The 26,326-nt window shown below is 37.9% G+C and overlaps 1 protein-coding gene across 2 annotated transcripts in view; it reads left to right on the top strand.

Annotated features, from left to right (window-relative positions):
- Positions 1-1,453: 1,453 nt before the first annotated feature.
- Positions 1,454-26,326, top strand: part of LOC145772262 (putative phospholipid-transporting ATPase IM) — a 42,273-nt gene continuing 17,400 nt past the window's right edge. For both annotated transcript variants that reach the window (XM_082584126.1, XM_082584125.1), the window contains exons 1-21: positions 1,454-1,528; positions 8,035-8,093; positions 10,055-10,168; positions 11,229-11,327; positions 11,785-11,846; positions 12,259-12,331; positions 13,364-13,434; positions 13,665-13,747; positions 14,100-14,288; positions 14,462-14,520; positions 14,774-14,848; positions 18,328-18,449; positions 18,705-18,813; positions 20,377-20,520; positions 21,043-21,208; positions 23,135-23,251; positions 23,396-23,482; positions 23,927-24,030; positions 24,218-24,287; positions 25,387-25,517; positions 25,808-25,972. In XM_082584126.1, the coding sequence (XP_082440252.1) occupies positions 1,477-1,528; positions 8,035-8,093; positions 10,055-10,168; positions 11,229-11,327; positions 11,785-11,846; positions 12,259-12,331; positions 13,364-13,434; positions 13,665-13,747; positions 14,100-14,288; positions 14,462-14,520; positions 14,774-14,848; positions 18,328-18,449; positions 18,705-18,813; positions 20,377-20,520; positions 21,043-21,208; positions 23,135-23,251; positions 23,396-23,482; positions 23,927-24,030; positions 24,218-24,287; positions 25,387-25,517; positions 25,808-25,972 (2,151 nt within the window). In that variant the 5' untranslated portion in view covers positions 1,454-1,476. The remainder of the gene's footprint in view (positions 1,529-8,034; positions 8,094-10,054; positions 10,169-11,228; positions 11,328-11,784; positions 11,847-12,258; positions 12,332-13,363; positions 13,435-13,664; positions 13,748-14,099; positions 14,289-14,461; positions 14,521-14,773; positions 14,849-18,327; positions 18,450-18,704; positions 18,814-20,376; positions 20,521-21,042; positions 21,209-23,134; positions 23,252-23,395; positions 23,483-23,926; positions 24,031-24,217; positions 24,288-25,386; positions 25,518-25,807; positions 25,973-26,326) is intronic.

Below are 26,326 nucleotides of genomic sequence, written 5' to 3'. Positions count from 1 at the left end.
ATGTACGACATGTCCTTTTGGAAGAGAGGAGTGCGGTAAATGCGCGATCCGATTTAGCGTTTCAAGTACAGACACACTTGTCAGCGTAATTTCGATTACCACAAAAAGCTAGGCCATGCGGATTCTAATTGTCTTGGCTTTCTGCTCTAGACAGGTTTTTAACATGCGAGGTCCCAAGAGAGAGAGAGATGAGGTCGGCGGTTTTACAGCGTATTGGCTTGATATCAAATCGTGCCCAAACGCCTTTTTTAACGCAGCGTTGTTGTGGAATTGCTTTGTTCTGTCGGATACCTAGCGAGAGACATAGCGTAAAACAAGTGGTTGCGCTGCAGTTAGTTGGATAATTCAGCGTTTAACAAAAACGGAAGTAATTGTAACGAACACTTCATAAGTGTCATGAAAACAGGGTGGGCGAAACATATATTGCCCACCCTCGTTTCATGGCAGGGTGGGCACGGCCCACCCTATTTCGATGCCTATGCTCATCAGTATTTATCTGTTCTTTATCCTTCACCGTCTTTGCTTGGTAGACATCCTGGGAGTCTTTATTCTTTTATTTGGCCATTCAAGATAATGTTAACAATATAATAATTAAAAAAAGACTAGAAAACAAAATTGAACATGCATTAGCTCCTGAACAGGCTGGATATAAACCCTGCAAAGGAACAAAAGACGCAATATTCAATATATTTAAATGCTGATAGAAAAACGAAGAGAAAGTAATTTTTCAAGTCATTTATGTTTTCTAGACTATCAAAAAGTTTTTATTTCAGTGAATCACCAACAATTGTGAAAGTGTATGGTTTTCCTACACATCTGATCAACTTAATTCGAAGCCTATATATATAATAGCCTACTGCCCAAAAAGCATCAGTAAAAGCTGGAAATAAACTCAATGTGAAATTTTGACGTGCAAAACATGTGACATTAAAAAGTTGTGAAATGTGGTGTCACAGGAGACTATTACGCATCAGCTGGATGGAAAGAAAAACAAATGAATTGGTCACTCAACAAATAGACGATAACTGGAGTCTGATTAACAACATAAACCTCAGAAAATGAAGATATTTGGACACTAGCAAGAAGCCACTCTTTGAAAAATTTAATGTTGACTGGGAATCTGGGATGGTACAATTGGTACAAGGCAAACAAACAAAAAGGACAACAAAAAATGAAGTATTTTGATAATATCAAGGAAATTACTGGAATGAAAAGCATGCCGGAAGTACTACTAAAAACAAAAGACAAAACAAAATGAAGGGAGGTAATATGGGAGATCACAGCTGATCAATCTGTTGAAGGAGAAGTTATTCATATTTTTCTGAAACTTTATTGGCAGAAAATTTATCTTACTGAAACTGATGGCATTATACAATAAACTTGTGTTCAATTTCAGGTGCCTTAAAATATGCAATCTTATCTTGCAACTTTATTTGAAAATAATTTTTGAAATATCTAGTGGTATGATTTTATAGTATGGACCAGTTGGACCTGGATAAACTATGGTGTTTTAAGAAAAAACAGAAAGGTGAGATGACTTGATTTTTGTAAAGTATATATATATACGTTACTCAAATTGTTATTCGTTTTTGCAACAATCCGTATAAAAAATGAAAAGTTTGTCTATGTTTCCACTGCGTTCATAAAACATTAATTCAAGAAAGGTAGACTTGGTTCTCAAATGGCTTGTGACATAGGCGCCTAACTATTTTTTTGGCCGTGGGGGCGAAAGTGTGTTTCATTCAGCCACATAAATTCAGTAAAATGTCACGTTGATGGATGACGTAATTATGTCGTCACACTAGGGTTGTTTTTATTGCCACACTCGGACTTATCGCTACGTTCGACCTACCGTCGATTATTATAAACGCTGCACTCCACTGATACGCCCACTCATGTTGGCGGCACCATCATAGCCTTGCCCCCTACAAAAGGACATATTTATCTAGCGGCAATGGCGCTAGAATTCAATACGTTGAAGAGGGTTTCTGCGTCTGTTTTATCAGTTTCAATCAGACCTACCCAGCCTTCATGAATAGCGAATCTACATAACCAGTGTTGTACGCGTCAATGAAATAAATGGACGACGTCAGCGCGAATTGCCTAAAAACTTTACGGCGTAAAGTACTTCGTAAGCTCTTAAAGAAATTGACGGCGTCAGCACTAATTTCTAGCGCTATTTTAGCGTCAGCGCTAATTTCTAGCGTCTAGTGCCAGGGTCTCACAAAACGGAAGTATTCGACTTCTAACGAGTTTGGTTTTTGAGACTGTTTCGAGCTGTGAAAGACGATTTCGTCTTTTCTCGACTCAGATTAACCCAGGATACGATAAACAAACTTGAAGCTGCATTATTGGATAGACGAACAGCTGCCACAAAAAAGATTGTTCATTGCTATCAGTCTGAAAGTCAAAACGTCAAACAAAATTTAACTCTCATTGTGAAACGAGATTTTCCATGAAAACGAAAAACGACGCATAGCGCTTGACGCTTAAAATCGGCAAAATAGTTGACGGCGCTATCACTTCCGTCAACGAAAAAATAAACTGACCGCGCTAGCCTCAGCGTCAACGTACAACACTGTACAAAACGCACACACAACGATTGCCTACTTGTTCTTCCCTGGAAATATCTGTAGTTTCGTCAGCCATAATATTGAAACATGCAGAATCATTTACCTTATCCACAATTTTACGAACGATGTCATGCGCTAGCATCTTGCGTATTTCATTCTGAATATCATGCCCAAGCCACTTGCCTCTTCTCTCTGTCATCCACGCATTTACATCGGAATTATAACGCTCAAGAATGCCCATGGCTTGATCGATGTTTGAATTGTTTTCCACATGACCTCGTTTAGCCAACCCCTATCTACTTAAAAATATAAGCGCATCAAAAATGCTTTCTCGAGCAGCTGATTGGAAGAAGGGCACAATGCTCGACGGCCCATAAGCAAACTGAACACCGGACCACATCAATGGATGGTATGTACTTCAACCAATAATGATATTTTTCCCAATCACGTTGATATCTTCTTCCATCACGAACACCAAAACGCAGTTCAGCACCACTGGAAGGACTGCGGACGTCTAATTCTTCTTCCACAACAACATCCCATGGGCTGTCAACCACTAATGCTTCTACCTGTGCACTTTGTGCAGCTGCTACCACCAGCACATCATTGGGACTATCATCTGGAGCGCCATTTGGTACCGCTGGCTGATTTTCTGGGTCAACAGCCCTTGAAAAATAGTTACGAAGAGACGTTTGATTAAGTTTTCGACTTGACATTGCTCCCTCTTCACTACAATATCACAACTTATTACTGACCTGCTTTCAATTCGTTGTAACGCCCGTTTTCGTGATGCAGATAAAACGAAAGCGTTTGCGTAAATTCCTGCCTTTGATCGGGTTTCTATGGCAACGGTCGTGTGCAGTTTGCGCGAGTCCGTTGTTGCGTTGATTGTGCCGCGTGTGCGCAATGCGGTTTGTACCAGCCCTTGTTGCGTTGGTTATCGGGCCGAGACTTATTTTCACAGCGAGCGATTCACTGCCGTGACTATTAACTGCAGGGGGTTTTCACTGCCGCGACAATTCATTGCAGAGGTTTCGATTTTCGAAAGCGTTAAACATCGAGATAGAGTCTGTTTGCAAGTGCATAAAGCTAAACGCACGCTGCGTCGACGTAGCAAATTATGTTGTTTTTGAGTGCATTCAACATCTGATGACATTGAATCGACGCAAAATGGTACATTTTTGCTATCTGGGATTGTAGCATCGCTACTCGTTCTAGTGATTATTTATCGTGAAGCTGTTGCGGTTTGCATTTAAAAAATGTTTTCCCGCTGCCGATTGCTAGTTCATCTTATGTTTTATGTATCAATACGGCATAAAAAGTTGCCCCCACTCAGAAATATGCATGGGGGCCAGGCCCCCACGGCTTAGGCGCCTATGGCTTGTGATATTGATTAACCTGCACAGGTTTCAGATCGAAAGACTTCACAACTTCATCTTTCTACCAAGACATTGAGATTTAAGTAAAACCTCAAGCTAGTGTTGCAAACTGTTGAATTTGTTTCTTTTTTCTCCACTTAGTTTCTATTGTTCACACTTATTCATTTGGTTCCTATGTACTCTCATTGTTTTTTGTTTTTTTTTGTACGGATGATTAAATGGGGTAGATGATATGATAACCCTGTGTGCTATTTTTGCTGTCTCCTTTTCATTCAGTAGCAATTGTTAACTATTAATTTTGTCATGGTTAATGCGTTTGCGTTTGCGCATTCCAAAGGACATTCTGTACAGTGAACTTGCCACAGGGAAACGCCCAGTAGGACGACCCGCACTGCGTTACAGAGACGTTTGCAAACGAGACCTGAAGCAGACTGACATAGACCCTGCCAGCTGGGAACTGATCGCAGCAAATCGCAACAGATGGCGCTACGAAGTCAGTGCGGGTCTAGCAAAGAGTCAGTCGAGGCGGAGGAAGCAACTATAGGAAAGAAGAAAAGAGAGACAGCAGCCTTAGAACTCCTCTGATTTCATATGTCCAAACTGTGGACGAGACTGCCACGCCAGGATTGGACTTCAGAGCCATATGAGAAGCTGCCGTACCCAGAGTGCTACCATCATCTGCAGGGTTGATCTCTAAGTGGTCAAAACTGGGTTTTGACCACTAAGCGGTTTAAACCTGGTTTTAACCGGTCAAAACCCTGACCTGACCTGACTGGTCAAAACCCTGACCTGACTGGTCAAAACCCTGTAATGAGTTGCTTGATCGGGTTCGCCAGAAAATCACTGAAAATGTGAGGGAGATGGTAGAAGGTGAGGGAGGAGGGAGAAGGTGAGGGAGAAAGAAAAGATGAAATTGACTGGTGAATGAAGCATTTGAATATCGGAATGGCCCGTTTCGGTGAGTCCGATTCGGTGAGTCCGATTCGGTGAGTCCGATCTCTTAACGGGGGATTTTTTCAATTTTTTTTTTTAATTATTGGGTACTGTAGCCTAATTATCATTGCCGTTTTAGGGTTAGGGGTTTGGGGTTAGGGGTTAGAGGTTAGGAACTCACCGAATCAGACTCACCGAATCGGACTCACCGAATAGTAGCAGACCCTTTGAATATACTGGAGAGACTTGTTAATTCCAATTATTCAATTGAGGTGTTCTACATAAAGTAGATAGGCATAAGGCATCACAACTTGTTCCTTTTCCGATAATCCTTTCTTAGCTTGACATGTACTTTGCTTCAAAGAACAAATCATAAACTATCCTGTCTTTAATTTTTAAAGCATCTTAGAATATGCATTCGCATTGTTTTATTTTAACTGGATAAAATTTGAAGGCAAATGTTTTTCATAAAAAAAATTGTTGGAATAAATTCTTGTACTTCAGTTGGCTGTGCAAATTGTTCATCGTTCTACCAAGCATTTTTTGGTTCATCAGAAACTTATTTTTAGAATTGAATTTTCTCAGTAATTAAAATAACCAACTGATTGAAATATCAAAAACAAACAGAGAAGTTGAATATTTTTGGTTCCAAATCCAGCATTTAGGTTATGTTGATCAAAACAAAATATAGTTGAACATCATTACTAATAACATGGAGGGTAATACTTTTAATTCAATTGAAAAGCAACTTGATTCATACACTAAAGGGGTTTTGACCAGTTTTGACCAGCAATAGGTGGTCAAAACTGCCCGGTTTAAACCAGGTTTTAACCGGTTTTTACCGGGCGGTTCAAACCGCCCCGGTTTAAACCGATCAACCCTGATCATCTGAAAAGATAGAAGGATGCCTACTACTACTATACTAATATTTTCATTGTGTCTGCTGGATGGAAAATATATATTTGATTAATTGATTTTTAAATGCTATAAACAGACTGTGTATTTGCATGAAGATTTTGACTTAGTCCATCATTTGTGTATAAACAGTTTATGTGTTTTGTGGGACATGACAATGGTTTATGGTAGCCCGACTTTAGCCACTTGTCTACCTTGCTAGCTCACTTCAGGTTAAAAGGTTGTGAAGAAACAGAAAAGTAAGCAGCACTGGTGTGGGTCTCAAGATGGGTGCTTGAGCAAGGTATTTTAAGAACAGCTGTTTGACAGTGTCCGTTCGGGTCTGCTACTATTCGGTTAGTTCGATTCAGCAAGTGCCCTATTTGGCGAGAGCCCTTTTCGGCGATTTCCCTATTCGGCGATTTTTTGAAATTTTTTTAAAAAATTATTAGGTACCGTAGCCTAATTATCATTGCCGCTTTTACATTGTTTTAACGACGCTAAACGTTAAATTAAGACTCTAACCCTAACACCTTACCCCAACCCTAACACCTTACCCCTAACCCTAAAACGGCAATGATAATTAGGCTACGGTACCCAATAATTTAAAAAAAAATTCAAAAAATTGCTGAATAGGGCACTCGCCGAATCGGACTAGCCGAATTGGACTCGCCGAATCGGATTTGCCGAACCGGGCCATTCCGGTCCGTTCAGTGGCACCTAGTCAATGGAATAATACACATCCAACAACACTTCAACATACAGAAACTTGTCAATCTCATTCCCTGGGCCTGCATCAGTGGTGTAAGCCTCTACAGTCTACCTCTACAAGTATGCAAAACTGCTATCTAAGTTCTTAAAGGGCGGGGAAACCCAAATTAACTTTGCGAGTTTTTTGTTTCAGCGTGATGTCATTGTGTACAACATGCGTTTTAGCAATAAAAAAATCCAAATTTTGTTGCCCTCGTCTCGCTAAGGCCGCTTTTGTTTGATACCCGTTTGCGAGGTCTCGTTGCGCATCAAGCTGTGATTCTGTTCGCTGTGACATCACAAGGTACATATAGTTGTGGCCAAAAATTTAAGACCAGACTTGATTTATGACGATTTTTGCATTACTTCAAAATACTGCATCAGATATAAGATGATGCATAAAAATGATGCAACTGAAATAATATATGATGCAGTATTTTGAAGTAATGCAAAAATCGTCATAAATCAAGTCTGGTCTTAAAGTTTTGGCCACAACTATATGTACCTTGTGACGTCACAGCGAACAGAATCACAGCTTGATGCGCGCGAGACCTCGCAAACGGGTATCAAACAAAAGCGGCCTTAGCGAGACGAGGGAAACAAAATTTGGATTTTTTTTTTGCTAAAACGCATGTTGTACACAATGACATCACGCTGAAACAAAAAACTCGCAAAAAGTGAATTTGGGTTTCCCCGCCCTTTAAAAATCTTTCTCATTTCTAGAATAAACATTCCCATAATCAATTTATTCATCTGCATCTACTTTTTTTAGATAAACTGATTTTTATTGTCTATTTAAGGAGGAGGAGTTCATTTTAATAGGCTAACAAATTTACTTTAACTCATTAATTACTTAGTAAGCTATATTTTTCAATTGTGCCATTATACATTTGATCATCGGGATTGTGGGCAAAACTCATCTCGTCAAACTTATAGCTAAACTCAGACGTTCCCTTATCCTTTAGCAGTAGCACAAACATTTCTTTATTTTTCACGGTCAACACTTACACTGGAAGCTTTTGCTCCCGAAACCCTCAAAGCCACTTTTAAAATGTCATTGCTGATTCTGTCAGACTGGGATTTCCACCATGTCAAGGTGTTACCGTTTTAAGCACATCTTCTTGAAACATGTGTGGTTTAAAAGGCCCAGGTTTACCACAATCGTTAAGGACTTTTAACAAAATGTTAAGACTACTGTCACCAGCAAATTCTATTGCTGCATCAATCTCATTTAAAGATAGCTTTTTGCCTCCATATCGCCTCCATAGTTTATGTGCTTAAAAAATCTCAATGAATTATTTGACTGATTTGTTTGATTTAAATCGCACATGTGAGCCCTTGTTTATGAGCGGGTTGTTTATTGTTCCATTTAAATCAAAACAATTAGGCTAGTCATTTTCTTAACATCTTTTTGTACCGGTAATATTGAAAACTTACTGAAGTGAAGTGAGTCCTCTAGAGTTCTAGGCTACTTGTTTGTTTTATGTAACTACTTTTTTTTACAGAGGAACAAAGAGATCTGGTGGCAAATGACAGAGAACACAATGCAACGTTCAATTATGTTGTAAGTATGTTTCTTCCAAAGGTGTTATTGTGTTGAGTGTTGGCAGTGGTTTTCAACTTTTTTGCCCCTGAGCCACTAAAATTAGAAAAAGTGGTGGTGACTCTAATCTTGAATCCTATCGACTGTGACACATACAGTACCTATGTGAAAACTGAAATATGAAAATCAGGCAGTATTGCGGTAAGGATTTTTTTCATCTTGACCTTGACTTGGTCAACTGTTTTCCTTCTACAGTGTTTGACTGTTCGTAAAATCAAAACTAATCTTATACCTAGAAGGCTAATAAACAGCTATCTTTTAGAGTTCTGCTTTCCTCTTAACTTTCCTAGTTCTTTTCAATGACTATTATAAATTACAATTGTTTGTATAAATATGTTAAGTGCTTGCAAATGTTGTAAATAACACAAAATGTAAAAGAAACAAGCAATAAAACGAGTTCTAAAAGAATGTTTTTTGACTTGGTGATAAAGTTGCCGAATAGCACTCAGAAATTTCCCGTTTTCAGAATAATTTTTCATGTTACTTTCTAATGCAGTAGTCTCTTACCATGTTTAATTATGACAAAACATGGAGATTGGAGAACTGTGGTTCTGCTACTGACTGGAAACAGTCCCAGAGAACAATCAACCGTTTTTTACATTGATTCAAGGTCTGCAGATATTCAATCAATGTAAAAAACGATACTTTTTATCAATAATCTGACTAGTAGACAAGTGTTACGATTTATGAGATTGTTTTGGTAAATAATTTTAATTTAGTTGAATTATACTGTACTAATGTACATTACTCATTTCTACAGTCCCGCTCATATGCATCTGTGGTGTGGCACGGATGAAACCAAACTTGTAGATGAAGCATCGAGTGTTTGTTGCAGTCAATTCTTGTTACACTTAGCTGCCAAACACATGCAATGTTTCATAATTATTATGCAGGAGTAATACAGAAAAGCAATTTCATGATTATTAGGGCCCGCAAAAGTCAATAAAGTAAAAAATTTTTAAGGACCTCGTCTATCCACGAATCAAAGAATAAAGTTGTTTTCAGCACCTAGGGGACTGTTTCTAAAAAGTTTATAGGTCAAAATAAGGTCAACATTTTCAATAAAGTCAAAATTTGTCAAATTATGGCTTTTCACAAACTTTTTGTATTTTTTGAAAGTAATTTTTATCAAAATCCTTGAGGAAGCATTGTAAATCAGAAACTGTGACACAATTAAACCATATTAACCCATAAAATCAGGAAATATGTCACAATGCCCATTGCCCACGGATCAGCATTAAGTTTTATCGCAAATTATCCATTGTTTATTTATTGTTACTTATTTAAATAATTTTTATAAAACACTTCCTCTTCAGAAACGTGGTCTTTTCGAAGATCAACAGTTTGGATTTTAGGAATAGTCTACTGACATTCTATAATAAAAAAAAATGCCTAAGCAAGCTCAATCGTCTTCAGCAAAAGTTAGACAGACTTGTGGAAATTTTCCTATGCCAAAAAACACGACTCACTTTTTATAATCCATAAAACACCTTGACTTTTTGACAAAATATTACGTTTGGGTCTGAAATCGACAAAATATTATGTTTTTGGGTAACTGGTATCAATTCAAGGAAGAACTGTGCCCTCTACAAATAAGCAATTTCGTTAGGTCAAAGTAAAGTCAAAATTTGATAAAAATAAAGTCAAAAAATTTTTTTTTAGGTCAAAATAAAAATGGCCCTAATGATATATAATTGATTATTTTCAATAATTAAATCGGGCATTGTGCATGTCGGATTGTTGGTATAATATATAATAAATATATGATTCATTGATAATGGTAAATACACACACACTAGACACTACGGTATAGTATTCCATGATACTGTATGTAGTATATATGTGTTACATTTAATGCAAGTCCAAGCCTATTACATGTTTTGCATTAAAATTATTTTACCATATCTATTTTGAATTTGCAGGACAATGAAATAAAAACTTCTCGTTACACTTGGTACAATTTTATACTTTTGAACCTTTTTGAACAATTTCATCGGGTGGTCAATGTATACTTCGTAGTGTTATTAATTTTGCAGGTATGTATGTGGACTATTAAATGTAGACTAGAATTTTATATTTTACATACAAAGGTTGCAATAGTTTGGGTTAAGGTAACCAAACTGCAGCAAGCGAAAGTTTGCAAATTGTAATGTTATTTTTATTCAAATAGGGCTACACGCTGACTTGTATTTCAACATGCTGCACTTGCAGATAAGTTTTGCTCTCCTGCTGTGCTATTTAAAAGCTGGTTGTTTACGACTTAAAACTCTTAAACATAAATTTTCATGTGTTGTCTCTCCATGTATGGCGTCGCCAATAGTTTCCTGTATTTACTTATGAAGCTCTTTGCTTGCGATATTGCGTTTTATGTGCGCTGAAAACATCACTTGAAATATTTTTCTTTAGAATTGATAACTGCTAAGGTTTACAGTAGGTTTAGTTTGTTCCAGATATATTGTTTATTTATCACAAAATTAATTATCGTACCTTATCTATTGATTCCATTCTGGACTGCCATAGTCGTTGACTTGTGAATAGAACGTTGCGTGTATGTATGCATCTACTGTTGTGTGCATTTACTCCACTGATGAGACTTAAAAGACGAAACCGCGATTACTTATTATATATAGATAGGTTATAAACTTATAATTGTATTTTGGAAACACGTTTGAGCAGAGTTGCAACATAAAGTGCTCAATGCATCAAGCAAAGCCAGTTATAACAACGGTAATTGATCTCATAAAAAACTTGCTTTCTATCTTGGTGAAATTTTACCTGAATAGTTTATTGAATCTTTTATTGATTGCTATGGTAAGAAATGTTCAGTATCGCCTAACCTTTTAACCAGATTTGAGCCATTGATGGTTTTAGTTATTGATTTTAAGAATAACAGCATTGTATAAATTACCCACACTAACTAATCAGATAAGGTGTTACCAAACCAAATTTGGGCGTTAGTCGCGTTACCCTGTGTTTCTTCTCGAAGCTGTGATCAGACATAGGCTGGAAATAGTATCACTGGTTGCGACTTTCATTTTCCACGCCTGCTGCGACCTATTTCTAAAAGTATCATTGCACTTATTTTTAATTTTTTAGTACATTGATGCCATATCGTCATTAAATCCAACAACCACTCTCATACCTATCGTAGTGGTACTTGCCATCACTGCGATCAAAGATGCAGTTGATGATTTTGTAAGTAATGAACTTATTTTGACGGATTGTTTTCTAGAAGTTTCTGCATTATATATTTCAACAACTTGAAGTGTTTTCTGTTTATAATATGATCCTGAAATAATGGACTGGACTAAGAATATTCCCAGACAGCGAAATCAGTCGTTTTTACATTGATCAAACGTTTGTTAACGTTTAATCAATGTAAATAGTTTTCTGTTTGGGTTGATTATCTTGAGTTCGCTTTCATTCGCTTGTCCATTAGCGAGTGCAGTGGGTACTCAGAACGCATTTTGTTGAACAAAAACTCATATTAAAAAACTTGATAACGTTGTAGGCTACATATCCCCGCCAGCAAATCGACTGGTTTTTGACGTTTTACAGATGTTATCTGCAGCCGTAAAATCAATACAAACACCAGTGATTTGTTGGCTGGACTGTACATAAAATAAATAACTTTTTTGTATGTATGTTATAGAATCGGCACAAAAGTGATAGAGGTGTGAATAATCGCAAAGTCCATATTTGCTGCAATGACGAGTAAGTTTGTTTCGTCATTATATACGGTAGATGACAGAGCGACGTTTCTTTTGGCCTGGTCGCCTGGTGTTGTATGGTATTTGACTTGTTAAGTTACTAGACTTTTTTCTTGTATACTGTTCTTAACTCAACAAAGTTGTGTCAGTAAAGCAATACCAACTTTTTCAATATTCAAAGTGTCTTTACAAAAAAACGTTAGCTCTTGCGTTTAATTCATTCCTCTCATTATGGTTAATGAAAGCTTTAGATAACATTGTGAAGGACTTGCAGAAGCCACCAGGACGTGCTACATTGTTAGCTGTTACACATTATCAAAAGAAGAACGCATTTTCGGAATAATTGTTCTCATTAACTTACACATTCATTTTGAACGTCTGAGACGTATTCAGATAATTTTTGCGGTTGTGTTCAGATTAGTGGAAGAAAAATGGATGAATATAAAAGTCGGAGATGTTATTAAACTGGAAAATAATGACCATGTTACGGTTGGTGCATTTTGTTTACCATTGTAGAGTTTCAAGAAAACTGCGCTGGGACAAAGTCCGATTGTTATGGACGTTATGATGAAAGTCAAAGTCAGACTTCGTTATTTGGACCTACTCTTTCATGAAATACTCATCTAGCATATCAGTTCTTTTTCACAATAATCCAACATCCGCAGAATCAATGTGAAAAGGACTGATTTGCTGACAAGATAATATCGGCTCGACGAGTTTGTTTGTGAGATGGATGACGTCCATTGCACTACATCCGCCTTGGCATCTTATTAGCGTTGAATATCGAAGAATTCCAACTTGTCAAATTTCTGACCGTCGCAGTTTAACTGCAGTGGGATGCTAACAAACTTGTTAAAACTTTTATGCCTGAGCTTTCATTGACATTGAATAGCGCTGAGCTATAGCAACCATTGGCGCACGACAAAACATGATCTTAATCAACCACCTTATCGCGCCCGTGTGGGCATGGTATAAAGTGAAGCAAGCCGGTGTAAAACGCGACCTGAAGTGGGCGGTCCATTATCATTAGTTTAAGGTGTGTCATCAGGGCTGGGTAGATTCAGTCGGAATGGCCCGTTTCGGTGAGTCCGATTCGGTGAGTCCGATCCCTTAAAGGGGGATTTTTTTATTTTATTTTTTTAATTATCGGATACCGTAGCCTAATTATCATTGCCGTTTTAGGGTTTGGGGTTAGGGGTTAGGGTTAAGGGTTAGAGGTTAGGAGCTCACCGAATCGGACTCACCGAATAGTAGCAGACCCAGATTTAGTGGCTATAAGGAGGGATTAGTCGGCTTCGAAAGTTGCTGATCACCGAATAATAGAAATAATAAAAGAGTTATTTTTTTACTTGTTTTAACAAACTGAGGCGGAAATTGCGAACATTATTTTAGTTTGCGGCTTTTTTTTTTTTTCCGGAAACTTTCAAATACTGTTAGTTTGGCAATGTGCACATAAAGTGTATTAAAGTGGTTTAACTGTGAGTTTGTATTGCAATGGAAATCTTGACAAAATTTCTGCAGGCTGACTTGCTTCTACTATCCAGCAGCGAGGAGCATGATCTTGTTTACATAGAAACAGCAGAGTTGGACGGGTAAGAAAAAAATCCTTTTCTTGAAAGATACTTTGTCTTTATTATTTTTATGTTACTTGATAAACTTCACAGTTCTACACAATTTTCAACTGTCATGAGGTAACGCCACCAAAAGATGTTTTCCTGGGATTGGAGATTTTGGAAAGGGACTATTTTTTCCTGTGTATACGATATACTATGTATTTGCATAATTTTTGTCTGGTTTAATTAATTCAATTTTGTGTACTCAGGGAAACAAATCTAAAAGTGCGCCAGGCCTTTCCCCAAACAGGAAAAATGGAAGACGACATCAAACAGCTTGCAGATTTTAATGGTAACAAAAGTGATTTTTACTTTCCAAAGTTATCATCTTCATATTTGTCAATTTGGTGGAAGTAACTATACTTCCTTGTTGACTTCTGCAATTTTGCCAAGTCATTTTATTTCGCTAGCAACCTATTGTATTCTCGCATTGTCATAGCTAGAGTAGGGCTGTATTGTTTTCTTTCTATTGAATCAGGCTTACAGAATACAGATCTGGGGATTACATGACATTTCGCCATTTTTACAGTTTTCTAATTCATCAAAATCTCTCCATTGTACTTTCATAAATGTTAACTGATCAGAAAGCGAGCCATTCCTTCAGTATGATCGCTTTTCATAATAGCTTCTTTGTGACGTTTCAGGTGCTGTAAAGTGCGAAGCTCCCAATAACCATCTTCACAAATTCACTGGAAATCTGTACTGGAAAAACGAAACGCTTGCAATTGACAACGAAAAAATATTATTGCGAGGCTGCACTCTTCGCAACACCGAGTGGTGCTTCGGCCTCGTCATTTTCACTGGACCCGACACTAAGCTAATGCAAAACAACGGTAAGTTAACAGCTGGTTTCAGTTCTCCCACTCAATTTAATTGTAGGGCAAAAAAAGATTGATGGTTATATTCATGGTATGTTTGAGACGTGCAGGTGGTGGTTTTGTACATCTTTCACCGGCACGCATGAGAGCAAGTAGTCGAAGAATTTCGATATTGTTTTTGTTTCCAGGAAAAGCTGTTTTGAAAAGAACAAGCATTGAAAGATTGATGAACAAGTTAGTTTGGGTGGTAAGTGTACGATGGATGTAGCTTTTTCAACCTCAGAACGAACAACCTAACTGCTGTCACTTCCCGCAATCCGACGCAGTTTAATTCATTGATTGTGATGTGTTTTGCCGCATGGTGACAAATCTTTGTGTACTGTTAGATAGAGCGTGTTTTTCTTAAAGGCTCGTTGTCGGCTGCAATATGTTTTTTTGTCATGGCGAAAAAACAATACACGAATGTCGTCATGCATTTACGGAAGTAATTTGTTCTCCAGATATTCGGCTTGTTACTGACCATGGCCATAGCAACAGCTATTGGCAACAGCATATGGGAAACACAAACTGGCATAGTGAGTACTTGAATTTTTTTGTTCGATTATTTTTTTTCACACTTGTGAACACAAGAGAATCTTCAAACGCTCGAAATAAAGTTTTTTATATAGTTTGGTATCTATATGGCGTTTAGCGCAAATAATTTTTAACGTTCATTCTACATGATTGAATGTGGTGTTTGAGCAAATTTGCATCGGATCTGATTGAGCTGCAGCTCTATTTGTTGGAATTATTCGTTTATGAGCTCGTTTGCCGGCACGCCTGTAGAGAATCTTGGTGCTCAAAGACTCAACGACTATAGAGAGACAGAGAATCGAACACCTCTTTGATTTGGAACCTAATCCCTGTCAGAAACGTTGGTAGACGTTGAATCGCTGTAAAATGACTAATTGAACGGTTGGGGTAATTTACCACTGCGCCAACTGTCAAGCTCGTCATCCATTCTGCTTCCCAGCCAGGAAAAGTTCCGTAAAAAGTTGATTATTGCTGGTTAGGGTGTTTTTCTTGTTTCACCATACGTCCAGTCAGCTTTGTAGGCCGAAAATGCGTGAGGGCGAAGCGCAGTGACTCAGACAGCAAAATCCATCATTTTTACATTGATTCAACGTCTGCTGACGTAAAATGTATCAATGTAAAAATTTGCTGTCTGGGAAACTTTTTCCGCTTAACCAGCCAATTCAACGTCTGCGTAAAGTGGACTGATGTGCTGGCTAGATGTTCACACTGCATTTTCAATCACTCACAAACTTTGTTTCAATCTTTAGTTTGTACGGTCGGTGGGAAAATCATCAAAGAAATTCCTATGATCTCACTATGACTTACTTTTTTTACACATGGACTATGCTTTCTATTCAATCATAAATTACTGTCGATTTTCATGTTTGCTTTTCAATTCACAAGCTGCTTGTGCGTTATTTAGCGTGCGTTGTGCAAACACTCAGTGCTGTTGGTCCTGCCGTCTGAGTTTTTATAGAGACGGCAACGTTGTTTTAACCGACATCACTTCACCATAGACCGACGTTTTGATGCTGAGAACCGTTCTAAGTGTAGGTTGTGAAATTAGCAATGCGGAAGTGGGAGCGTTTTAGTTCAAGACTAATTTTAGGAATTGAAAGAGAATGAAAAACTAGCTGAAAAGAAACAATCCAAACCGATCGCTTTTATGCAAACTAGCTTCCTCATCAGCTTTTTGCGCTGTTTTACTGCAATTAAGTGTTCGAATATCCCCAAACAAGAGTAGGCACAGTGACTGTGTGTACTGTGTAGCACAACCACCTTCTGAAAATCAAACCAAATCTTATTAGTGGCTAAAATTAAAAGCAATGCCAGAGCAACATTAACACAATCGCAACATTACAGCACTTTGTACTTGTCGATTTGTTGTTGTTGTTTGGCTTGTGTCATTGTTTTTACATTGATTAATCTTCTCTAGACTTTGGATTAGTGTAGAAAGAAAAGGCTATACCAGCTGGAAAAAATTGGTGTTTTCACCGTTCAGGTTCTTTGTGTTTGGCTTTCAACAAGATTGAATAATGTAACAAACCAAATACCAAAATTTGTATTAACTGAACTGAGTGATCTTTTGGCTTGGTGAAATAGTTCAACTACTCTGCACAGTCATACCTTCACCACCTTCAACTGTTATTAGTGGGTTAACGTAGTTTTGCGATTATACAGCGTCGTTTTTCATGAAACGTCATTATAAAGCTACTTACCATAGCAGTGCTATTCATACTTATCGTTTAAATTTGTCCCTCACGTGAGTCGGTTTTCTTCTACTTTCTTGTTGTGACAACAATTCAAGTGTGGTCAGGGCGAATTCATATTTTGTAATATTTTAAAATAAGTTTTTATATTTGACAAGTAAAACGCTGAAACAACGTTGCTTCGGTTGCTCTAACGTTATGCGATTGCTCTGGTAAAGAAATGAATGACGGAATGCCTGGTGTGAAGTCCATTGTTACTTTAACCCTGTAAATGCTCCACTGTGAATAAAGTTGCTTTCCTTCACTTTTGAGAGAGAGAGAGAGCGATTGCTCCTCTCTGGAGACGCCACTAAGTGGACCTACCGACGTATCGTCACCTGGTTATGACGGCTAGATGACGCAATGTCTTTTTGTAGACGTTGGATGGATGGATGGTCATTTTATTTTTGTTTGGATGCGAAACGCCGAAACATACATAAAACAAAAACTGACAGTGTGCATCCAATGAGAGAGTGCGAAAGACCGTAGCCCTGAAGGCGTAGGAGGTCGTCGAGTCTGCACTCTCTTATTGAAATAGTTATACAAAAGAAAGTATTGCGTTGTTAATCATCATCATCATCATAATCCATCGTCGGTTTGTTCCCCACTAGTGGGGGTGGCCGATTGTTTCCGCGCAGCAATTGTTTTAATCCCTTTTCTCCATTTCACCCTGTCCCTTGCATCTTCCTCCTTCAGTCCGACTTTTTTAAACTCATCCTTCACTTGTTGTTTCCACGTTCTTCTCTTAATATTGTTGCAAATTCACACAAAAAAGAAGGAAGGAAGAACAGAAAAAAACAAAACAAATACAGATACTACAAACAATAATAACAATTAACATAGTCAGGTAGTGGATGTCATTTTTATAGCTCTTGATTATTGAAGAAGTGTTTTTTGCACATTTTACTGAAATATTTGAAGCCTTTGTTCATGTTTTTTTTAATATTTTGAGGTAAACAGTCCCATACCTTGATTCCCATGCATTTTAAACTTTTTTGAAATAATTGGGTATTTGCCAGTTTAGTATAAAGTGAATTGGAACTTGAACGTCGGGTGTTATACGAATGAATAGATGATACGTGTGTAAAGAAAGTTTTGAAGTTTTCCGGTAGTTTATTATTATAAAATTTGTACATAAATTTGCTTATTTCTAGTTTATAAGTAGAATTAACAGTTAGTATTTTATTTTCTTGATAGAGTGGCAGTAATTTAGTTTTCATTTCAAATGCTCCTGTAACGATTTTAATTATCTTATTTTGTCTAACCTGAATTCTGTTCAAGTATTTTGTGGGTGCGCATCCCCAGTTGATAATTCCATTATGTTGGTCTCGCTTCTTTCATTCTTTTTGTGTTGGGCATTTATTTTGGATGATTTAGCATTTTTCAAGAGCACTTTTCCTCTTTATTTTTGTACAGGAGAATTTGTGGGAAAGATGACGTCATTTTGTTGTAAACGCTGAACTTTGTCGATGTGTTGATGTTCAACGTTTCTGTATATATTGGTTGGTTGTCTATTGTTGAAAGAAATTTGATTTCAAACAATCACATGCAAAGCGACGACGGACTATTGCGCTTCTTTCTGTGAAATTTGGTCTGTGTGCGTCCGTCGCATAATCTCAAATAAAACAACTTAAAAAGTCACGTTAATACTTGGGAATGGATGGATGGAAATGCAAACTCGATTCTGATCAGTGTAAAAGACTCACCGCATTTAAAACCGGATCCGAATAACCAGGTCATTGTGTTTTCAGCATTTTCAGAGCTTTTTACCGTGGGAGACATTCGTGCCGAACGCTGCAATGTCCGGCTTTCTCACGTTCTGGTCTTACATCATCATACTAAACACCGTGGTGCCCATTTCATTGTATGTCAGGTGAGAACGCTTCATTCAAAAACAAAACTAAAAGTTTGTTCCTCCATCTGCAAAAATTCGTTTTAAGTACAGTAGCCTAATGCATGAAAAAAAGTCATTTAGTTATCACAAAACTCTATTAAGTCCATCAAACCAGTTCTTTTTTTGCGTTGGTTCAATATTTGTTGACGTTGCTTCAATGTAAAACAGGAATGCTTTGCTGGCCGGATTACTGCGTTAACACACTGACCACAATCACATTTTGTGTATTTGTAGCATCGAGTTCATACGGTTTGGCCAGAGCCTCTTTATTGATTGGGATAGGAAGATGTATTATGCCAAGAAAGATCTTCCAGCCATCGCCAGAACTACAACACTGAATGAGGTGCTTAGATTCCTATTCAGCTTTGTGTCAATTACCAAGCCAACAACTCACTCTTTTTTACATTAGTTTAACATCTGAAGACGTTGAATCAATGCTGAAAAAAAAACGATTTGCTGGCGGGTTAAAGGTCGCGTACAAACCACGGTTGTCGTATTAACTCCACGAACATGACAAAATCGCTTAAGTCACTCTAGCTTTATCTAGTATCTGTTCATTTAACGTGTTTCGGGAATGCATTTTGTACAGAAGGGATTTGTACCAACTGAGCAGAGGAACCTCACTAAGCGCACTGCTTGGCAGCGCTTCCTCTTTGGTAGAAATTACCACAATTGTGGTATTTTCATCATGCTTGTGGTAAAAATGTGGTAATGAAAAATTTGTGGTTATGTGGAAATTTTGTGTGGAAATGTTGCCAAAATTTGGACATTATAAAATTTGACATAAAATACTATCAATAAATAAGAGCATTTAAACTGTTGTCTTCCGAAATCGAACAGATATGTAAAAAACTACTTATAATAGCATGCGACTAGCATGTTCTGCTGTTTTCGGTTTGATTTTGAAATGCGTCCTGACTTTTGACTTTGAACATAGGGTGACCACTGACCAATGACCATGTGATCATATTCATAGTCAAGATGTCTTTCAGATTCTAGCTGCGATGTCAAGTACAGTACTTTGCTTACTTATTTCGGACGTTTTAATAACTGTTAATAACCGGTACTGTTAATAAACTGAGTAGTTTTGTAAACCTTATTTTACACTTGTATACAGTGTAAACATAGCCAAATAATAGCGTTGCCAGATAAGGAATTCTGTCCTAATTTGAGAAAAGTTTAAAGCTGTTGAAAACAAAAACTTGCATTTTAAAATTTTTTTTTAGTGCTGGGTGAAGGTCAAAACCCTAACCTTATTCTTAAGTCTAACCCTTACCTTAACCCTTCCTAACTTTAATCTTAACTCTGGCAACACCTGTTTGTAACCATGGCAACAAGTGGGTAAAAATAGCCACTTTGTTAATGTAAAAGTAAGTCGAAATACAGTTAAAATCGAGAAGAAAATCACAGTAAAAAATGTGGTAATCTCATCTGAGGACAAATGTGGTAATACAAGTGGTAATCTAGCTTTGTAAAAGTGGAAGCACTGCTGCTTGGAGTGGAGGAAAAATATTTGTGAACGTGCGTTAGTTAAACTTTTTCAGTTTTTCATTTGTTTTCTGCATTAACTTAACACCTGCTGATGACTTTTGACGTTGTTGTGGTGTCTCGATACTTCTTTGTGGCACAATTAGCTGCTAATTAATGATTATGATGCCCATGTCGCACTATTGTTGTATTGGATAAGAAACTGATAATACTTCTTATGCTTTGTGCATGAAAGTAATTGGACGTGACTTCAAGGAAGTTGTTTTAGGAAAAGAAACAAGCAGCAGGTAATCCTGACTTACTAACATGAGCATAGTTGGCGCTGTATACATGAAGCGTGGTCTTTCATTTAACTTCTCAAATGTGATCTAACTTTAACTATCCCTCCCTCCGCTAAGTTGTGTTGTCAAAATTGCAGGAGTTGGGCCAGATTGAATACGTGTTCTCTGACAAGACAGGGACGCTCACTCAAAACGTGATGGAGTTTAAGAAGTGTTCCATAGCAGGAATAAGTTATGGCGATCTACTGGACGCAGACGGCTCGCCTATATATATCGACGAGGTATCTGATTCTGTTTCAATTTGTTTCACCCAATTTAATTCATAAAACCATTGATGAGTTCTCTACAAGCTGTCTGGTAGAGGGGCTCACTTTCCAAAATCAAGCACAATATATATAAGGTTTGATGAAAATCATGGGTTAGTTTATCATCCATGAAGTATGTTGATGACTGCCTCGAGTCTTTAAGCTGTCCGAATTCACGATGATGTTTGAGGCTTGATGCGTAGTCTTTTTGAATGAGCACAAAATGACTCAGCAGTTTACTTGCTCGGTAATTCAAATAATGTAAAAGCCTTGTAAGTGCTTGCTTCAGTCTGACCTTCATAAAATTAAATCTTCTTTAGTGTTGGGTCATTTGGAAAGGAATTTTTTTACAAAAAAAAGATGATCAAAATAGGGTTTGCGTTGCGTTATGCTCATTGCTGTGGTGACTTTAGTATTTTGTTATATCGTGCTCATAACTATTACCATCAGCGAAGCAAGCTGCATGAAAATAGAAAAAGCAATAGATTATTTTTGCAGACCACTCCGACTGTCGACTTCTCGGCAAACAAGTATTCCGAGCCATCGTTTCAATTCCACGATGAGCAATTGGTCGACGCCATTCAAAAGGGAGATCAAAACTGCGCCCAGTTCTTCCGGCTCATAGCGATATGCCATACAGTGATGTCAGACGAAACGCCAGAAGGTACGTAATCTCACTGGTGGCGCTTATATAAGTTTCAAAGAGATTTACAAATACAAACTTTTTAAATTCTGAATGTTTTGCTTCAATGGGACACTCCTGATGGAATATCAATTTCCGCACCGCCTTTAATAAATTGATCGAAAAATGTGCTTTACTCGTAGAAAACCCTACATGCAGGGGCGCGGGAAGTAGGGGTGCTCAAGGGGCTGCAGCCCCCCTAGAGCAAATTCAGCCCCCCCTGGAATTTTCTATAATTGCTTCAGCCCCCCCCCTCCCCCCCTAGAAAATTCTGACAATTTAAAGTAGGCCTACATAACATATTTTCAGACATTTTTTCGAACAATAATTGCTACGATAAACCGAGTTCTTATGTCGTGTGGTCGCGCTCATCATTCGCAATAAAGAGTCGTCAATCACAGAGAGCTATAAGCTACCTCGCAGTAGCGGTATAACAGCCACCCTCCCTACTAACACGGCGGTCCTTCGTTTATTGGACATCATTCTGCAAAATTTACATTTCATGCGTATTTCTGAACATTACAATAGCCTACATGATATTGCTTTGTCATGTCTGACTGACAGAAGATAGTGCAATGAGAGGAGATGCACGTGCAAACATATTCGGCTTGGTAAAACAAGCACGCACGATGCGGCTTTATTTGCAGCGGTGAAGTTTTTTAGCCTGCAGAAGCCGTCGCAAGACAGCTCCAAAACAAGAAGATCTTTGCTTCTTCAGCTTTGGAATCAGTCACCATTCTCCGCTAACGGATCAAAAATCTCAGAAAAGATGAATCCGTTTCCAAGCTTATGGAAGCAGCAAACGTCTTTGCGTCTGTCAATAACTTAAAGACGCCAAAGGAACCCTGAGTGAGCAAAACTCCAAAAGGACTTCTAAACACAGAGGAATCGGATGCTTTGTCGTCTGCAGGAGAAGGAGCGTGGAAACGGCACTACATCGAAGCCTTGATTTCGTTCCAGCTGAGCTTGATCGAAGATTCGACCAGGCGGATGTGCTTACAGTAGCCAACGGAGAGAAAGCCCTTCTGAGCTGTGCAAACGGAGAGGAAGATCTAATACTGAGATCAGCTTACCCAGTGCCATCAAAAAAGATCGCCTAAAAAAAGAACTTACTTTGCTCAGCGATGTTGTGAGTGGAAAAACCGCAAACTCGGTTCAAAAGGTTGCTGAGATAGGCTACTATCACAACTAAACCCTCAAACACTAGATCTTTCCAAAGAAACGCTCTGCCTTTGCTTCTCGGTTTCAGCTGCATCATCACAACGTTTTTTCTGCTCTAAGACGCCTGAAAACGTGGTTGAAAAGCTCAATGACACAAAAAGGACTCACGGTTCTCATGTTGCGTTGATGCATGTCTACCAAAAAATTTTGGACACTGTCGATGTCAAAGAACTCATGACACAGTTCATAGAGAAAACACCTGACCGAAAATCAATCTTCGGAAGCGTATGGGAGCTAATTTCCACAAACTGTCGTTTTCATATCGCTTTCTATATAATTTGTTCGTTTTAATTTCTTGAACAGCTTTTTTTTTGTCTGCCGTTCTTCATTTGTTGCAATTTACAATGTGTGTACTTTGGCGTCGTTTTTTTTCACAGGAGGTGCCCGGATACTCAATACCAGTTTTAAATGTTCTGACATAAGGGGGGTTTGGGGGGCGAAGCCCCCCAAAAGCTGACAACACTACGGCAGCTCCAGCCCCCCCTAGAGAAAAATAGTTCCCGCGCCACTGCCTACATGTTATATATCTTTGGATAGAGCATGAGAATTTCAATCAAAATATGCAAATACTTAAATAGATGAACTTCATTGTGTATTTTTATTTTTGTATTCATCCAACAATGTGTCTTATTACATTAGAATAGCGTTATTGTATGTTGACGTCACACCTGCTAACCGTGTTCACAGGAAAACTCACATACCAAGCCCAGTCACCTGATGAAAGTGCACTGGTGACTGCAGCGAGAAATTTTGGATTTGTTTTTCTATCAAGGACTTTCAATACAATTACAATCCTAGAACTGGGTTAGTTGTTATCAAACAACTTTTGCAATAATTAGTGTTTAAAAAGTTCTGAAGGCACTTTCGCCGTAAATTTAACTCTCACTTCACTTCTTACTTACGGAGCCACAACTACTTTTCAAACTTTTAATATTTTGTATTTTGCAGGAACCCCTGTTGAATATGAAGTTTTGGCCATTCTGGATTTCGACAACGTCCGCAAACGAATGTCGGTGATAGTAAAGAATCCTGAAGGTACTTGGCTTCATTTAGAAATGTGACTTTCCTTCTAACTTTGTAATTACCAGTGGTAATGGCTAGAAGACATTTTCAACTGCGCTTTTTCCAACACTCTGTCTGCCGATAGGTTTCAGTGACAATCGAAATTATTTTATTAACGTAAGTTCAGTGTGTGTTTCAAATATTAAGGTGACAGTGCTGATGCTCACCGCCATCACTTATCCATAAAAATATTTTATTTTAATGCAATTACAGTGCAGTATGTTTGAAAAGACGCTAGTTTTTTTTAACAATTACACTAGACTCTCCACAAAGGCTGAATCGATGTTATTCAAATGTGGCTTAAATAATTAATTTGTACATTGCTTCTGTGCGCTCATTTCAATTTGCCTCAACAAAGACGATTTTCGACAAGAAGGATCGCAAGGCTTTTAACAAACCATTTAAATTTCTCTTCAGGTGACATCACTTTATACTGCAAGGGGGCTGACTCTGTCATATACGAAAGATTGTCTTCAAGTTTGAACCAGGCTCTCCTTGATACGACCACCGACCATTTGGATGTGAGTTTTCTTTGTTAGTGTTTACAAACGCACACAACTTATAAGTTACAACCCAGATAGCAAATCAACCGTTTTTTACATTGATTTAACGTCTGCTGCTATCTGAGAATTGACTTACAGTAATTCTGTAACTCGTAGCCATGTATTGTTCCGACATCTTGCATTAATTACCATTCTCTCTTGTCAGAACTTCGCCAGCTCGGGATTAAGAACACTGTGTTTGTCGGCAAAGAGTTTGGATGAAAGTGCATACAATGGTAAGGTATTTAAGAATCAAAATCAAGCCGTCATGTTTGTCTTTTTCAATTTGGCTCAGCACTAGTGTAGGCTTCCATAAGCACAGATATTTTGCCACGATAGCTTCACATCTCATTTTTAACCTCCAATACACTGTGTAGCTAATTCCCAGACAGCAAAATCCGCCATTTTTACATAGGTTCAACGTCTGCAGACGTTGTAAAAATAACGGATTTTGTTGTCTGGGTTTATACACTTTTATATCACTTGTCTGATACCTATCCAGATAATCTTGTAGCTCTTATTTTTTTGTTCGTAGCTCAATACTCCGTGTTCTGTCATAACCGTGGTAAAAAATTGCAGTTTTTCGATGAATTTAGTTCTGTCAAGTTTCTTCTCTCCGCTGGTTCTTTTGAATGATTGTTTGAAGCAGTAGCCACTTTAACGTAACAACTTTTGTAAGAGTCAGTATAGCTTCGAAGCAATCCACCAATCAGAAGTACATGTAGAAAAGCATTTCAACCAATCAGAAGTAAGAGGTATAACAGAGAAAAAACGCAAACAGTTCTGATAGAAAGTAAATTAAGTGAACGTTTCGTCGTAGCCAGCGTGGCGTAGAGGGCGAGGGCTAGGGAATACATTTCGATGACGTGAGTTCGATTCCCACCCCTGTCATAGCTGTTTTTTCTTCTGTAATCACCAAACAAAGTTCAAAGGACGGATCAATTCTGAGTGCCAGCTAAGTGCTAGAAGGTCACAATTGGACGGTATCCACTTAAACAAGTTTTGATTTGTTGACGGTTTCACTGGGTCTTACTGAGCGTTGATATGTTGAAGTGGCTACCGTTTGAAGCAATTAGATTTGATGACGTTTATCTTTGGCGACAGCAGGAAACATTACAATTTTTTTTTACTTGTGCTAAATTATTAATCACACTCTTTATATGCCACAACGAGATATTGTTCCACCTCAATCAGTCTGTTTGTACGTCTACAGACGTTGAATCAGTGTTCTAAAAGAAATCATTTAATGGCCCGGCCGCAAAAGCATACTGTGTTTTTTTAATTGTTTTCAAAAGCAATTAAATGGATTTTTTGTTGATGGTGACAATCTTTCAGTGTGGAAGACTGCTCACGAAGACGCCACAACTGCCCTACAAGACAGAGAGGATGGGTTGTCTGCCGTGTATGAAGAGATTGAGAGAGACATGACTTTACTTGGCGCCACTGCCATTGAAGACAAATTGCAGGTATTTTATGTTTATTTCAACTTCCCTTTGCCCTTTTCTCATTTTAACACTAGCTTCACTGCGTTTTTATTTTAAGATTTAAAAATCTCTTAACATTAATTCATTTAAGAGTAAAAAGTGGTGTAGTCAATGTTATTTTTGTTTTGTGTGCAGCTACATGCCCTCAAACGTTATTGGTTTTATTGTTTTCACTTAATCTGGATGTTCCTCTGTTTTAAAAAAGTTTCCTATTGTAATCACCCTCGATTGAAATCGTAAAAAGCTTTTGATTTGCTTTACGTTTTCACCAGGACGGAGTGCCCGATACCATTGCCAATCTAACCAGGGCCAACATCAAGATCTGGGTTTTGACCGGCGACAAGCAGGAGACGGCCATTAACATCGGCTACTCTTGTAACATGCTGACTGAAGATATGAAGAACGTTTTCGTCATAAATGGATACACTGCTGAAGAGGTGTTTTAGCGTAATATATATTTTCTTTATAATTTTTTTTGTATCAATGGAAGTAAGACAACATAACTTTTCAATTTTTCGGCTAGCACTAATCATAACTGATTATCTGATACACAACAAAAAGAAAGATTATATAGCTTAGAAGAGAGTTTGCTTTCTTGTACTAAAGACAGGCAAGACACAACAATACAACAGGGTTGAGCATTATAACAACATTTTTTACGTATTTACAAATAGTTTTAACAGTCGAACGTTTTCGGCTTAACTTAAGCCCTCATCAGGAATCTGAAAACATTAATAAAAAATGCAATAAATTTCAACTTCTTGAAGGTAACTAGCTAACTGACTATAAGC

This window comes from Aplidium turbinatum, chromosome 6, assembly GCF_918807975.1.
Source record: "Aplidium turbinatum chromosome 6, kaAplTurb1.1, whole genome shotgun sequence".
NCBI lineage: Eukaryota > Metazoa > Chordata > Ascidiacea > Aplousobranchia > Polyclinidae > Aplidium > Aplidium turbinatum.
Note: the sequence above shows the minus strand (reverse complement) of the source record. Positions and strands in the feature narration are given on the sequence as shown.